Source organism: Alligator sinensis, unplaced genomic scaffold, assembly GCF_000455745.1.
Source record: "Alligator sinensis unplaced genomic scaffold, ASM45574v1 scaffold442_1, whole genome shotgun sequence".
In the NCBI taxonomy this organism is placed as follows: Eukaryota; Metazoa; Chordata; order Crocodylia; family Alligatoridae; genus Alligator; species Alligator sinensis.
Genome location: NW_005841829.1, coordinates 1,750,311 through 1,764,855, shown reverse-complemented (window position 1 = coordinate 1,764,855; position 14,545 = coordinate 1,750,311). Strand labels below are relative to the sequence as shown.

The 14,545-nt window shown below is 42.3% G+C and overlaps 1 protein-coding gene across 1 annotated transcript in view; it reads left to right on the top strand.

The window, feature by feature from the left end:
* CUNH11orf74 (chromosome unknown C11orf74 homolog) overlaps positions 1-14,545 on the top strand; it is a 44,565-nt gene that overhangs the window by 18,537 nt on the left and 11,483 nt on the right. Inside the window, 3 exon segments of the mRNA XM_025200543.1 lie at positions 1,157-1,314; positions 2,626-2,697; positions 4,580-4,646. Of these exon segments, the coding sequence (XP_025056328.1) occupies positions 1,157-1,314; positions 2,626-2,697; positions 4,580-4,646 (297 nt within the window).

Below are 14,545 nucleotides of genomic sequence, written 5' to 3'. Positions count from 1 at the left end.
CAACTTTTATAAGACGTACCTACGATTCTGATTTTGGTGGCTCGTTTACCCAGAGCATCCGGAGCTCTGTTCCGTGGAGCCTAGCAACCTCCACGAGACGGTCTGTGTTGTCTGTGTCTGTAACCGCAACTCAAGCAAGTTCTCCAGCCTACACCACTGCCATCTTGGTGTAAGTAAACAATCTTTAAAACTACCGCTAAGCGTTTGTGCCTAATTCCAGCTCGTCGCCCTCCCTCTCCGATCCAGCGTGCCCGGGCTGCTGGCCACAGCCCGTGTGCAGCACGGAAAAGGGCTCGGGTCGCTCCCGGCCTGCACATGTATTACCACCTTCAGGTCCAGGCATGCCTATATCCTATTTTGCACAGCATACAGATAGCGGCCAACATCTGAAAACAAGCATTAAAATGTAGAGCAAAGCAACAGCCTTTGTTATAAACTTAGCTTTGTCTTTCTGTTTTTTAACCATTGTGTTAGTTTTAAGTATCTTTCTGTGCATTCTGGTAACACTGAATGTTGAATACCCAAGAGGAAGGCTGTTTTTAATGCTCAAAATGCTAATAAGAGCCACTCAGTACAAGTACATGACGCATACAGGTCTTAAGCCAAGGGGGTCTGAGATATGGTCCATGGGCCTGACGTGGCCCATGGAGCCCCATCATGCCCAGTGCTGCCCCAGGTTCCAGAGTTAACTTACACACTGCATGCAGCATGAACTGGACTGGCCTTGTGCTTAGAGCTCAGGGTTCATGCTGTATATGGCATCTGTTTCAGCCAGCTTGGGACCTGCACTGTGCATGGCACCTGCCCGGGCCAGTCTGGGACAGGTACTGTGCGTACTGTGGGTCCTGGACCAGCTGGAGGGAAGCTGCATGTGCTGGATCTGGTGTGTGAGCAGAGGTGGGGGGTGTAGTCCAGTCTGGCCAATGGAATTGGCCCCATACCATTCATCTGGCCCATGGACCAGCCCCATGCCTTCTGGGGCCAGCTGAGTTTGACATCCCTGTCTTAAGCTAAGGACACGAATGAAAATTCTACTGAAAGAGCAGTAATTTTAATATTTGTGCCAGCAACTTGGTATGAGTCCTAATTAGGCTCTTCTTTTCCTTTGGAGGGTGCTTTATGCCCTCTGATGTAATGCATGATCTTTTTCCTGCAGATGAAGTAGAGAAGAAATCCCAAGAATCCGAAGTGGATTCTTTAGAAAAAACATTTTCCGTTCTTGAGTTACCAAACAGGAATAAAGAGAGCGTCTTACCTGCAAGAAGCAAAGAATCATCAGTATCTCTCTCATCACAGCCTTTGGAGGAAGATCAGGTAACAAGACTAGTTTGGTCCATAGAGGCAAGCATTAAAAAAAAGATAGGTAAAAATATGCAGAGAGAAAGAAAGCCCTGACTTCATTCATAAGACTGTTATGGTTCTAAAGGGCTCCAGTTGCTCTTTAAGAGAGTATGTACTGACTTGGGGGTAGAGTCTGCCTGATGCTACAGCTAGATTGTTTCTGCTACTTGTGCTAGTTTGGGTGCATTTACAGTACAATAAATTCTTCAGTATGGAAATTTTCATAATGAGCCAGTAACCAGTGGAGAGCTGCTGGGCTATAGGGAATCTCTTGAAACTTTCAAGTTTGGGGCTTGAAGGCCCCATGTGTGTCTTGGGAAAGAGATGTAACATCAGACAGGCTATGAAATGGAAAACTATGAGAATCCACATATACAAAGTCTCCAGACCCCTTCATGGGTAAGAAATGATTAAAGGGTGAATGGCCCTGTAATCAAGAATTTATTCTATTAAGCTCTGTATAAAAAAGTCATTTTGTGCAATTTATAGTGCAACACGCTTAACTGACTTGAAAAGCTGTGTCCGCTAGGGTTCAATCAAAAGCAAAAACGATCATTTTCCTCCCCACTAGCACATGCCTGTGAGGTTGAAACTCAAGCAGGGGTTTTAAAACAATCACATTTTTTCAGTTTCTTGTATAATAATAGTGACAACAAAAGTGTTTTGCTGTTTTCTCATCAAGAATATGATTCCCTCATTGGGATAAACTGCCTTTTGGTCTCTTATTTTAGCCACTTGGGATCTGGCTTTCTGCCTCATAAAGCACTATAAGGCTTCCATTATCCTTTAGTTAATGGAACATCCTAATATTTATCTTTGTTGCTATGGAACAAAGTTTCAGGCATGATTGCACATTTTTGTCACATTAGCAGTTTAAGAAACAAATACAGTAGTAATTGGATGCACTGGAAAAATTGCTGGTGTAATAGCAGGAAGAGTTTGTAATAATAAATTAGTGTCTGTAATCTTTACACCTGTGCTGGGGAAAAGAATGGAAAGAAAAACTGCCTTTGGAAATGTTGCTTTTGTTCTAAATGCTACTGTTATGATAATTATGAATGCTTACGTGTTTCTGTGATGGATTCATTTTGGGTCTGTTTAGGTTTTCAGAGGATTACCCATCCACTGTTCACACATCATTTCACCTGCTCATTTTCTTATTTTATATACACGTTTAAAGAGACCAGAACTTTAGCCTGTTCTTATGTGTAAACTTGTGGGAGCTTTGAGTGTGATTTGTATTTTTGTTATAGTTACCTAAATGACTCTGCTTGCTACTTACAGGTAGTGATGAGTGAAGGCTTGAAAGTTGGCTTCTCTAAGAATTGTGATCTCAGTTTGGCCAGAAGAGTGAAGGTACATTTCTGTGGGTGGAAGAAGAGGAGGGTGGTTGGTGGGGGTTGTATGTGTTTGTGTTTTTGCTTTTCTTCAAATTGGGGATTAGCAATCGTACACACTTACTCTTCGTCCCATGCATTTTACAATTTATTTGCTTCCAAAATTATCTTGTTCTCAAATGTTAACAGGTCTTGGTTCAGTATGACACATCAAATGTTAACAGGTCATCTTCAGTATGACACATCTTTAGTATGATGCTTTCATCATAAATTGCAAAAGTCAGGTTATTGGGTGTGGGGTTGAACTGGAAGAGATGGTCTGTGATCAGCAGGCCTAATTTCTGTGGTTTTGTGCAGTATGCTTTGGCTTGCACCATATGTAGCAACTCTGCTACACAGCAGTGTTACTTACAGGGAGCACAGCTGTGCTCCAGTATCTTCACTAGCATCCAGTTCGTTTGAAGCTACTGCTTTTGATCCATAGAGCCCTTTATAGTTGGTGTGTGTCTCCATTTTTGTGCTCAACAGTTCTGATCAGTTGGGATGCTGCAGGTCTCAGATATGTTTGTCTTGTGGGATGAGCATTTACAGTGGACTAAGCTGTCAGGGTTTCCTCTACATTTTACTGCAATAGAGCTCAAATTCATTGATCTCCAGGCTGTGGGAAGCAGGAATGTTGAAATAACCGTTTTTTCCTTGATTTTTTTTCTAAGACAATTGGCTGAATGGAGTCAGTGGGGAAAGTCTCTTTTTTGGGTGAGGCAGAATCATTTCGGCCGTGCCCAACCATGGCTGGATGAGGCCGGGTCATTCCCCGTTTCCCTCATGGGACCATATTGGGGCTGACCGTGGACAGCCTGGGCACTGCCCATCGGCCAGACAGGTTGAGTCCCACTGCCTTATTGCCTTTTTAAAGGGACACTATCACAATAAAAATATATATACTAAAAAGCCATGATTTAAATTTGGAAAAATTTCCATTAAGGTGTTAGTTTGCTACACTTCACCCTTCAGTCAACGTGGAAAATGAAATTAGACCTGTCAGCTTCTCTCTTGTTTGAAGAAAATTTTGCTTTCTCGGTCCCTTGTAACAGATTTCCAAAACCGGAGAGGAACATTTCATCTTTTCCTTGAAGAAAAAGAAATGACTTTCTTTTTTTTTTTTTTAAGTTCCTGAAAACAGGATTGGAAGGGGCCTTCAAGGCTGTTGCATCAAGTCACCTGTGTTTTCAGCTAATTGTTGACCCAAGGAATCCCCATAATTGCCAATGCAAATCCTCATATTCAACTACAAGTCACAATATCTGAAATACTAAGAGCACCTGATAAAAAGGGTATAAGAACAGTAGAGGAGGACACTACCAATGCCTTGATACTGTGATAACAGTTGGTTAGTGTATAATCAGAAGATCCTAGGAAAATCCCCCAAAAACATGCGCATGAAAGAGGAAAGAAAAACTCCCACATCCTGGCCAATCTGACTTAGGGAAAAATTTCTTCCTGGCCCCAAATTTGACAGCCATTATGATCCTGATTGGAATAGCAAGACTTCCATTACTGCAATTTATGTAAGTTTTATGGCTCTCTCTCCACCCCCTACTTTCTTTTAAAGCTGGTCCTTAACTGTTTTGGCAGTGTTTCTTTAACTGTATTTGAAGTATACCAAACATATTTCTTTCCTTCAAGTAATTCTGTTTAATACACTTTCAATAGCAGCAGCCACTTTGCATAAACTCCTGCAAAATTACAGAGGAGAATGGCAATGCTGAAGTAGACAAAAATGACAATATTTGCATTATTGCAGTTTGCTGTGGGAATCATGGTATTATTAGGCTTATTTTCATTACCAAGGGTTTTTTGTTTTGTTTTGTTTTTTAGCTTTTGGGACTTTTTTTTTGTAGGTGGATAATTACTCAGCTTTGGAAGATTTTGACACTGATGAAGAATCTGGTCAAGAGAAATGCATTGGTATGTTTATTTTTCTTCACTTTAAAGATTTCTTCCTGCCCGCTTCCAGGCATAAGAACGTTCCATTCTCTTTACAACCTGAAAGAGGTTTTGCTTTGAACATTACAGTTTCTGTCTAGAAGAAAATATAAAAATAATTTCTTTATGCAAATTGTGAGGTGTTCAGTACAAGTAAGATGCATTACCTTTGATACTTGTGAATAATGACTTTTAGGTGTGTGCCAAATTGTAGTAGATTTTTCTTAGTAAGTATAGTCAAATTTTTCTGCATTTTTATTCTGAAATCATTTTGATTATATAAAATTTCTCCAAATGGTAATGGTGACTCTCCAAATGCCAAATCATAAAGTTCTATGTGTATCTGTAATAAAAACAATTTTGCTCAAACGTGGACTGGTGTTCACTAGAATTATTTCATTGCACTGTTAAAATTTAACAAAATTGAACCTGTTTTGGATTTAAAACATGGTATTTCCAAATCGCTTCCTTCGCTCTTGTGGTCACTCTCCCCCTACCTTCAAATATTTCCACATCTATTGTACTATAGCTATTTCACATACCTGTAGTAATTTTCTACCCTCCTCTAAAACCCGCGTTCTGGCAGAGTGGTTAAGTTATGTTGGTACAGTTCCAGAGGTATGAGTTCAAGCTGTCCTCTGGATTTGTGCTGAACATTGCCTTCTGTTGATTCAGCTATAAATGGGTACCTACCTGATCACCCCAGGCTGAGGAGTTGGTGGCTGGATGTGATGCTAGCCACATCACTGTTCTGGGTGCCATTCTCTATAGGAATTAATGACCAGAATAGCAGTAGCATGATAAATTATCTAACTTGAGTGGGCCCTTGCCTTAGATATTTTTTTTGGCTCTTTGGACCCATTTACATGAAATGCCTGTTGGTTGACCACCCTTTTGGCCTCATAACATACCCATGAAGCAGGGAAGATGGGAAAAAGCAACACAAATAAAGTATTTTGCCTAGAAGGAACCTTTAAGAGAGCAGGAACTTGAACTTAATTCTTCTGGGTTATTTTTTCTTTCTCCTGTCTGCAGAATTGCAGAACTTGAAGTATTGGGTTTTTGGACAATTTATTTAGGTTATTTAGAGTTTGGATAAGAGGTTATTTAGCTTTTTAAAAAAAATTAAATAGGCAAATTCAGAACTATGCTTCTTCCATTAACCTGGGCATTTCAGAACATAGCTAGTCCTTAATTGTTTGAGAATGCATTCCTGTACTGGGCCTAGGCCATAATAACTTGTTTTTCCTTCCACTGTAACAATATTTAGTTCCCCGTTTTTCCCTTTATAGATTTGTAGGGCATCACTTAAATGCTAAGCTTATTTATTAGAGAATTTAGAGCTCACTGATGCGATGAATTTACCCAATCTGATATCCCTTCACTTTGGAAGCCTCAATTCAAGTCTGGTTTACATCATTAATGCAATTAGTTTAATAGATTTAACTTAGTCTTAAGGGAGCACCCATCCCTATTTTAATAGCAGATTACAAGGGAGTACATCTGAAATGATGTTGGCAGTACCAACTCATGGCAGGTTCAGCACTAGAATAGAAAGGATACTGAGGAGGAATGAAGTATACTGACAGAACTACAGTGTGTAGCGGTTTGCATCACAGCTTCCTACACCATGCCTAGCTTTATCAAACACTATCCATCCTTTTTTGTGAGCATTAATGTTAATCATCTGCATTTAAAAAGACCAGGTTAAACAGCTTGCATTTAAGCAAATTAAAAATTATAGCCTAAATATTACTTTATTGTAGGAATCTGAGTCATATTGTGCTAACTTTTCAATTATCGCTGTTATTGGCAAATTATAAAAACAACTACCATAACATTCTACCCTTGCTAGTGCAGACTATCACTTTGTTAACTACTAACCATTTATGTGGCACTTGATTTGCTTTTCATTGTCTTCTATCTTTAGTTGATCCCAAGAGAAAGACTTCTCTACATGATATGCCATAATGCAAAAATAAGCCTTACTAACCTCTCAATAATCCACAACACACATAAAAACAACATTAAACATTTACATAATGTTTTTAACCGCAAGGCACTGCACAGACATCAACTAATTACTCCTTAGAACCCCATGTGAATAAAGTATCATACAGATGTATAGATGAGGAAACTGAGGCACAGAAGCTTAATATCTTGCCTGAGGATAGAATGGATCCAGTGGCAGGGCAGAGATTTAAATTCAGATGTGACAGGGGGCACACCCAGGGCTGGGAACTTGCTGGCCCACCCACCTGTCTCTATGGGGCAGTCTACCCAGTCTTGCCTGCCACGACTTTGCTGTTCCCATAAACTGGTGGTATAATGTGGGAGGCTGCCCATTCCCAGCCCCGATGGGAAGGGGAACTATCTGTGGGTCTGAACCTCTCCTACACTGCAGCCCATGCCTCACAGATGGCATCCAGATTAGGATTACTCCCCGGTCTGAGACTGGAGCAAACCCAGTCCAAAGTTGGGCTCCATTCATCCTCACATTCACCCTTCCTCCCCTCTCACAGGAAGTCTCTTACACTCCGCCCCCCTCTCATAGGGGCCTCTAGTATACTGCCCATTACTGGGCCACACTCTACTGCTCTTGCTCCTCTTGAGCAGCTCCTCTTGGGCCATCAGGCTTTGCTACTTGCATGTTGGCCTCACCACACAGTCCTTCAGTTCCTGTGAGTTCCCCTTCTCTATGTGGCCCAGCCTTGTGCCAAACCCTGGGCTGATTCTACCCCAAGCTCCTCACCGGGCAACTCTACACCACACCCCACCCTGGGGTCTCCTTCTCATACCTGCCACTAGCTTCTCACGGGGCTGGCCCTTGCACTGGCCTTCAAGCTTACTCCAGTTCGGCCCTACTCAGCATGCCCCTGGGACTGTCCTTCAGGCCTACTCCCTGTTCAACCCTACTCAGCCCCCTCACATGCACAGCCCTTCAGGCCTACTCCCGATTCAGTCCTACTTTCTGCAGAGCCTCACACTACGCTCCCCATGCTACCCACTCTGGGGTCTCCAGGATCTCACATCCCTGCTGGGCTCAGGTGCCTACACATGAGCATACCTGGTCCCACTTCTCCCACAGCTCTCATGATTACCCACCAGGTGGTGGGGACCAGGGTTAAGGCGCCCCTACCTGCCTTTCAGATGGCATTTCTGGGGGGGGTTTCTGTGCCACTAGGAGCCCCACCAGGCCACCCTTCACCGCAGGATGTAGTTTTAGGTCATGCCCAGTACCAAGAGCTGCTTGCTCTTACCTGCTAGATGCTCCATACAGCAGTTCAGCCAGGCAATGCCTCTGTTTGCTGCCAGCACTAAAACTGCTGTCTCTATATAGGCAGCCTGTGTTCTAAAATGGCTGCCCCAATCAGGCACCTGCTGGCTGCTTGACTCAGCCCTTAAAGTGGCAAGCACCCGAAGGTGCGCTGCTACAGCAGGTTTTGGCTAATCTAGACTAATAAACGTGAGTCCTCTCATCTGTGTGATTGGTATCTTTTATGGTAAAATCAACTCAATTTGCCTAGTGAGAAAGGAGTTATAGTTCTTGAGGCTGTAGAATACTTGCTTGTTCAAGATGTAAATGATAAATAAATAGCATTGATAACATTAAGATTACTAATAATGTTAATGTAAAATAACACTCTATAGAGAAGTCATCCTAAAATACTTCCAAAATAAATTTTAAGGTGGTATACCAGTGTTTGTCAAACTGGGGCATATGTACCACTTGGAATATGCAACGAGACAAAATGTTGTGACTACGTGAGAGGTACGAATAGGAAAATAGAAGAGAAAGGGAACTATGAACCTGTTCAGCCTCAGCAAGAGGAGGCTGAGGGGGGACCTGGTGGCTGCCTACAAACTCATCAGGGGAGATCAACAGCAAATAGGCAGAGCCCTTTTCTCCTCAGCACCACCTGGGGTGACAAGGAACAATGGTAATAAGCTGATGGAGAATAGGTTTAGGTTAGAGATCAGAAGGCAATATTTTACAGTTAGGGTGGCCAAAATCTGGAACCAACTTCCCAGGGAAGTGGTCCTTGCCCCTGCCTTGGGCAAATTCAAGAGGAGGTTGGATGATCACCTGTCTGGGGTCTTGTGAACCCAGCATTCATTCCTGCCTGTGGCAGGGGGTCAGGCTAGATGATCTGTTCAGGTCCCTTGTGACCCCAGCTACTATGAAACTATGAAATGGAGGAAAATAACAAAAAAGAAAATGACACTAAGAGCAGTTCTATAATATCTCTTGGGGTATTGGAGAGGATGAGTGTGGATGTAGTAACAGAATGTTGGTTTTTATTATTCATAGCATGGACTGATGGAAATATACAACCATATAACAAACTTAACCAGGACTAAAAAGTTTGAGGTGTACAAACTTAGAACCTGCTACTCCCCACTGAAATGAAGCCAGTCCCATGTTCAGCTGACAGCTTCTTAAGAGTGCACGATGGAAAATAACACAGGAAAGCAAGTGAAAAATGTTATACCCTACCTTTATTAATAAATTATTATTCTAGGCTTTTATGAGCACCTGGTACAGATAACACTATTCAATACTTCTCTCAGCTCTAACAACTGGTTATTTAGCGTAATATTACTGAACATTTACCCAGTGAATATTTACACATCAGATTAAGTTGGCTCAGACAAGACAGTGCATATAACATGATTGCAACCAGGTGCTATAATGTTCTAGCGGAGCCAGTGCTCTTCTGGGACATCCTGATGGAATCACAATTTTTTGGCTTTTTTAATGCCTATAGCAAACCAACCTGGACACAGCACTTTCACAAAACAATTCATAAAAACACAGTGACGAGTGTACAAATAAGTTTTAGCTGTTTTTATTAGACAGTACTTGGCTGAAAGCCTAGAACGAGTACTTTGCATTGTGGGAATTTGGCACCAGAAACACTAGTTGGCAATGTAAATGCAATTCCCTAAACCATAGTTTTAGCCCACAGTGTATAGGCAGTCCATGCATGGTGGGCCAGTCATTCTCCCTTTCTCATTAAATTTAATCTGAGACTATAAGAAGCTTAAGGCAACAATACAAATGATTTGGGTTTCTCTTGGGATGGATGGGGAATGCCTAGTAGCCACACTTTGGCAATATGATTCATCTTCAGGACTGCTGACAAATCACTTTCTGCACTGCTCCAAGAATGGTTCAATTACTATATCTTCTTTTTAGTGAAATACAGCATTAAAAAAACTATTTGCAAAAAATAAAAAATTCTATCTGTATCTCTCTAAGGCCCATGAAGGATTACCTTATTTTCAGGATACAAGTAGATAAAAATACAAAATAATTTTAAGTCCTGTGTAAGGAGTATAGCATCAGATAAAACTGTTCAACGCATATTTAATGTTCAGTATAGGAAACTGAGGCACATAGGTGAAGATACCACAGTCTATCTGGTTTGAGGTCTTTAGATATAATAGATTCAATATGCAGAGATGCTGGGGACCCAGAATTCCAGTTGAAGTCAGTGAGAACTGTATACAAACAGCACCACTTAAAATCAGGCCAGGGGCCACTATTCAAGGGGTAAATATAAACTACTCGGGGGGGGGGGGTGAACATTATCAATATCCATTATTTTACATAATCCATATTTCCTCATTTACTTTTTGTGTCCACATTTGTATGCAAAAAGCCCGATGGGGAACAGGATTCAGAATTAAATACCTTGCTTTTTTGAGCATTGAAAAATGCATGAAAATAATCTTTATTGTCGTGCCTAGTCTCTGCGACCCAGTTTAGTACTGCACAGTTTCACACAACCGGGAGCTCAAGAATAGGAGAAAACTGAGCATGTAAGTCTTCTATGTATTAACCAATCCCAACCTGGTCCCCTCAAATACATTTCTTTGTCAAATGATATTCCTGAAAGTGGCAAGATCAATTTTACCCCATTTACAGCCAGGCACTATGGGCTTTAATAAGGATGAAGATGCAGAAAAGACAGTATTTCTTTACTCTTGTGAATTCAGATTAGATTTGTGACATTAACTTATTTTTTCCATAGTTTAATTAATATGTCAGTGTTACAAATTACCTAAGGATCAGCTCAATTAACAGTATTCACTGATTTAGCAACCACCTGCTGCTGATCCATCATGAAAAAGAAAACAAACTAAAGATAAGAGAATTGACCAGTGTCCAAATATGTCCTGCCGTGCTGTTTCATGTCAGTAGAAGCTCAAAGTTTCACAACTACAACGCTCAGGAAGGTGATTCTTCATAGCATTAAGGAAGGTGCACTCCAAATCCTTCTTAGTTTTCTGATATCAATTCCTCCTCACCTCTCTCTCTCTGTATGGTCCACCATCCAAGCCATTCCTGTTGCTAATTAATCACCTCCACTGAGAATGTAATTAGTATCTTAATTAGGATCATCATCCAGTAGTGCTACAGCATGGTCTAAACCAGCTGTGAGGTACTGGCTAGATCTTACAAAACCCTACAGCTCCTGTGGAACCCTCCTGCTGAGAAGGAAGGCTGTCAAGACTCCCTAATTTTTCTCTGTCTGAAGGAGTTTCTTGATTAAACATTATCAGGGAAAGCAGCATTTACCGATTAGGCTCTCATATGTTGTCACGCAGCCAGAGTAGAGAGAAAATGCTCATTTTTGACATGTCTACTGGCAAACAAAGGTTGATTACCACATTCTTATGGCGGTGATTGAAAGAAATCTGAAACATTGTTTGCATTACTAACAAGCCTTAAAAAATTAGAACTGACATTCAGAGTGTGACAAGTACTTCTTGCTGAAAGCAAAAATAAATTTCCTTCTGTTGTCCTAATTTTTAAGTGTTGTCTTTTTGAGATGTTGCCAGATTGTTACATAATGGTGTTGTACCCATCTCTTTCCTCCACAAATTGGCCTGTTGGGGAAAAACAGTGGCATATTGGTTCCAGGGACAGAAATGATCAGTAATGTATATCAGGAGGTGATGCTTGTGCCTTCATCTTCAAACATATTGAACAGGGAACATGGAAACAATCTAGAGATGAATCCACTGTGCATAGATGAGGATTCACTTTTTTCTTTTGTTGTGAATGGGTGTATCTACATGTGCAATTAATGTAACACAAACTACTCCGGCACACATTGTTCCAGAGTTTGTTGCTCCCAGGCGCCATGTTTACACTTATAGCTGGGACCGCAGCATGTTGAGCCAGGCTGGAGCAGCCCTGGCTGGCAGGAAGCCTGGGACAGGAGCCCAGGGCTGTTCCAACTTAGTTCAACCTACTGTGGAAGAGCTGTTCGGGGCATGAGAGTTCTCCAATGCTGGGCTAGCTGGAAGGCAGCCCCTGCACTGAAGCACTCTCATGCCCCCACCAGCCCCATCAACATCTACATGTGCATTGCTGTGCACTAAAGAGCTTGGCCGCAACTCCACCTATCGTGGCGTTAATTAGTTTACTGTGGCCTAAGAGGGTTGTACGTACATGTAGATGTGGAGACTTTACTGCAGAGCTAATTAGGCAGCTCTGCAGTAAACGTCTCGCGTAGACATGTCCAGAAGTAGAAGTAGTTGCTGTGCATACCAAGGGATGGAATACACCTGATAGCAAATTTGGCCAGCCTGTTGATATGGAATTTATTCAGATACTTAAAACCCCAAGATGCATAAAAGTCCAGAGACAGCAATAAACTGCAAGGGATATAAGGCTCAAAATTATATATTCCTGGACTTTTACCTTCTGGCTTTTGATTGACGTGTAATTTGAGATCCTATGGGAATGAGCTTCAGCTTTATGTTAAAGAAAAGTTCTCTGTAGAAAACCGTTGTGTATAATCTTGCTAACTCTGCCACAATATGCAATTTCTTGAAAAGGGATAAATTGACGCTAGACTACCCTGTGAAATCCATGACCAAAACAGAATGCACCTTTGTTTAATTAGTTACTAATACTTATACAATATTTTGGTGGTTCATAAACTCAAGTTGATCTATTTAAAGAGGAATCACATCCAGAAAAATCTATAACAAAACCCTTTAAAATGTGTGTATCTCAGTCAACACAAAGAGATGAAGTAAGTTAATCTCCTGTTTGCAAAACTGAGAGACTGGAGGTATTCTTGTTAGGTTTTCCTATTAAGATATTACCGTTGTTCAGTATTTAAGACACAGGAAGGTGGGTACATTTGTATTATAATACAAGTGAGAATGGTTCTTGAGCCAGGTAAGATTCCCTAAATCTTTGTCAGACGCATCTTCCTGAGTTGTCATAGAACAGGAGTGGGCAACATAGAGTCCACAGGCTGGATCAAGACTGTGGAGCCACTTGATCTGGCACATGGGAGCTTGGTACGATGGGGCCTTCAGCAGTGCATTGTCAGCAAGAGACCTTTCCTGCCTTTGTGGTGGAGCCAGGTGACTGGGTGTTGCCCAACCTCCGGAATGATGCTGAAGCCTCCCCAGCCCATATTGGACCAGAGCTGTGTTGTTTTGGCTCATGGCTAGCAAAGGTTGCCAGCCCCTGTCATAGAAAGCCAACCAGACATTCTCTATAGTATGAAAGTTCACCTTGAGCAATGATCAAAGGAGTGACCCCGCTCTCCCTCCAACACACACGCATAGAAAAGGTTATTGTTCTGTTTGTCCCAGCTGTGGAGAAGTTCTCAAGCTTTTTGGAAATCTTGCTTTGGAAGAAAGAGGACCACATCAGTCAGTCTAACTACATGAATCCATTTTTCCAAAACCAACCTAAAGGGGCAGAGGAACTATAGAGGTAGCAGATGCTGCAGTGTTGGGGTGGGTGGGGATAGGAGTGGAACTGCATTTCTCTGGAAACGTGTTTGCTGTGGAGACAGATACTTTACAAAGTGGAGTAATTGTAGTTATGCCTACTTTACAGAAGGTGAAAACTATGGCAAAGAAAAATGAAGCAACTTGCCAAACTTCACATGGGACATGAATAACTGGGATCTCTTGACACTCAAGTCCAGTAACCTTTCTACAGGATCTTGCCTTCTCTTTCAAGGAGGTATATCCAGAGCCAAACTTTCTTAGAGCCGGGGGCTTCCAGAGCTAAGTTTTGATTTAGACAATAGGCCCAGGCAATAGGCAATAGGGCCCAGTCATCAATTTGAGATCCAGTTTGACTTCCCTAAAGTACAGGAATGGTTAGGATCTGCATTTTGGCTCAGGACTGCATCTACTTTAAAGCTAAGGACCTGTGTTATATATTTCATAGATTTCATAGACATCAGGGCTGGAAGGGACCTTGGAAGATCATCGAGTCCAGCCCCCCGCCCAAAGGGCAGGAAGTCAGCTGGGGTCATAGGATCCCAGCAAGATAAGCATCCAGTTTCATCTTGAAGGTGTTCAATGAAGGCGCTTGAACCACCTCCGGTGGCAGGCTGTTCCAGACCTTGGGGGCTTGGACAGTAAAGAAGTTCTTCCTTATGTCCAGCCTGAAACGATCTTGAAGTAGTTTGTGACCATTCGACCTCGTCATCCCTTGGGGCGCTCTGGTGAACAAACATTCCCCCAGATGCTGGTGGTCACCCCTGATAAACTTGTAGGTGGCCATCAGATCACCCCTGAGCCTGCGCTTTTTCAGGCTAAAGAGCCCCAGGGCTCTCAGCCTGTCATCATAGGGTCTGCTTCCCTGACCTCTGATCATGCGCGTGGCTCTTCTCTGGACTCTCTCAAGCTTCTCCACATCCTTTTTGAATTGTGGAGCCCAAAACTGGACACAGTACTCCAGCTGCGGCCTCACTAAGGCCGAGTACAGGGGGAGAATGACGTCCCGGGATTTGCTTGAGAGACGTCCCGGGATTTGCTTGAGACGTCCCGGGATTTGCTTGAGATCATCGAGTCTGACCCCCTGCATAGGCAGGGAAGAGTGCTGGGTG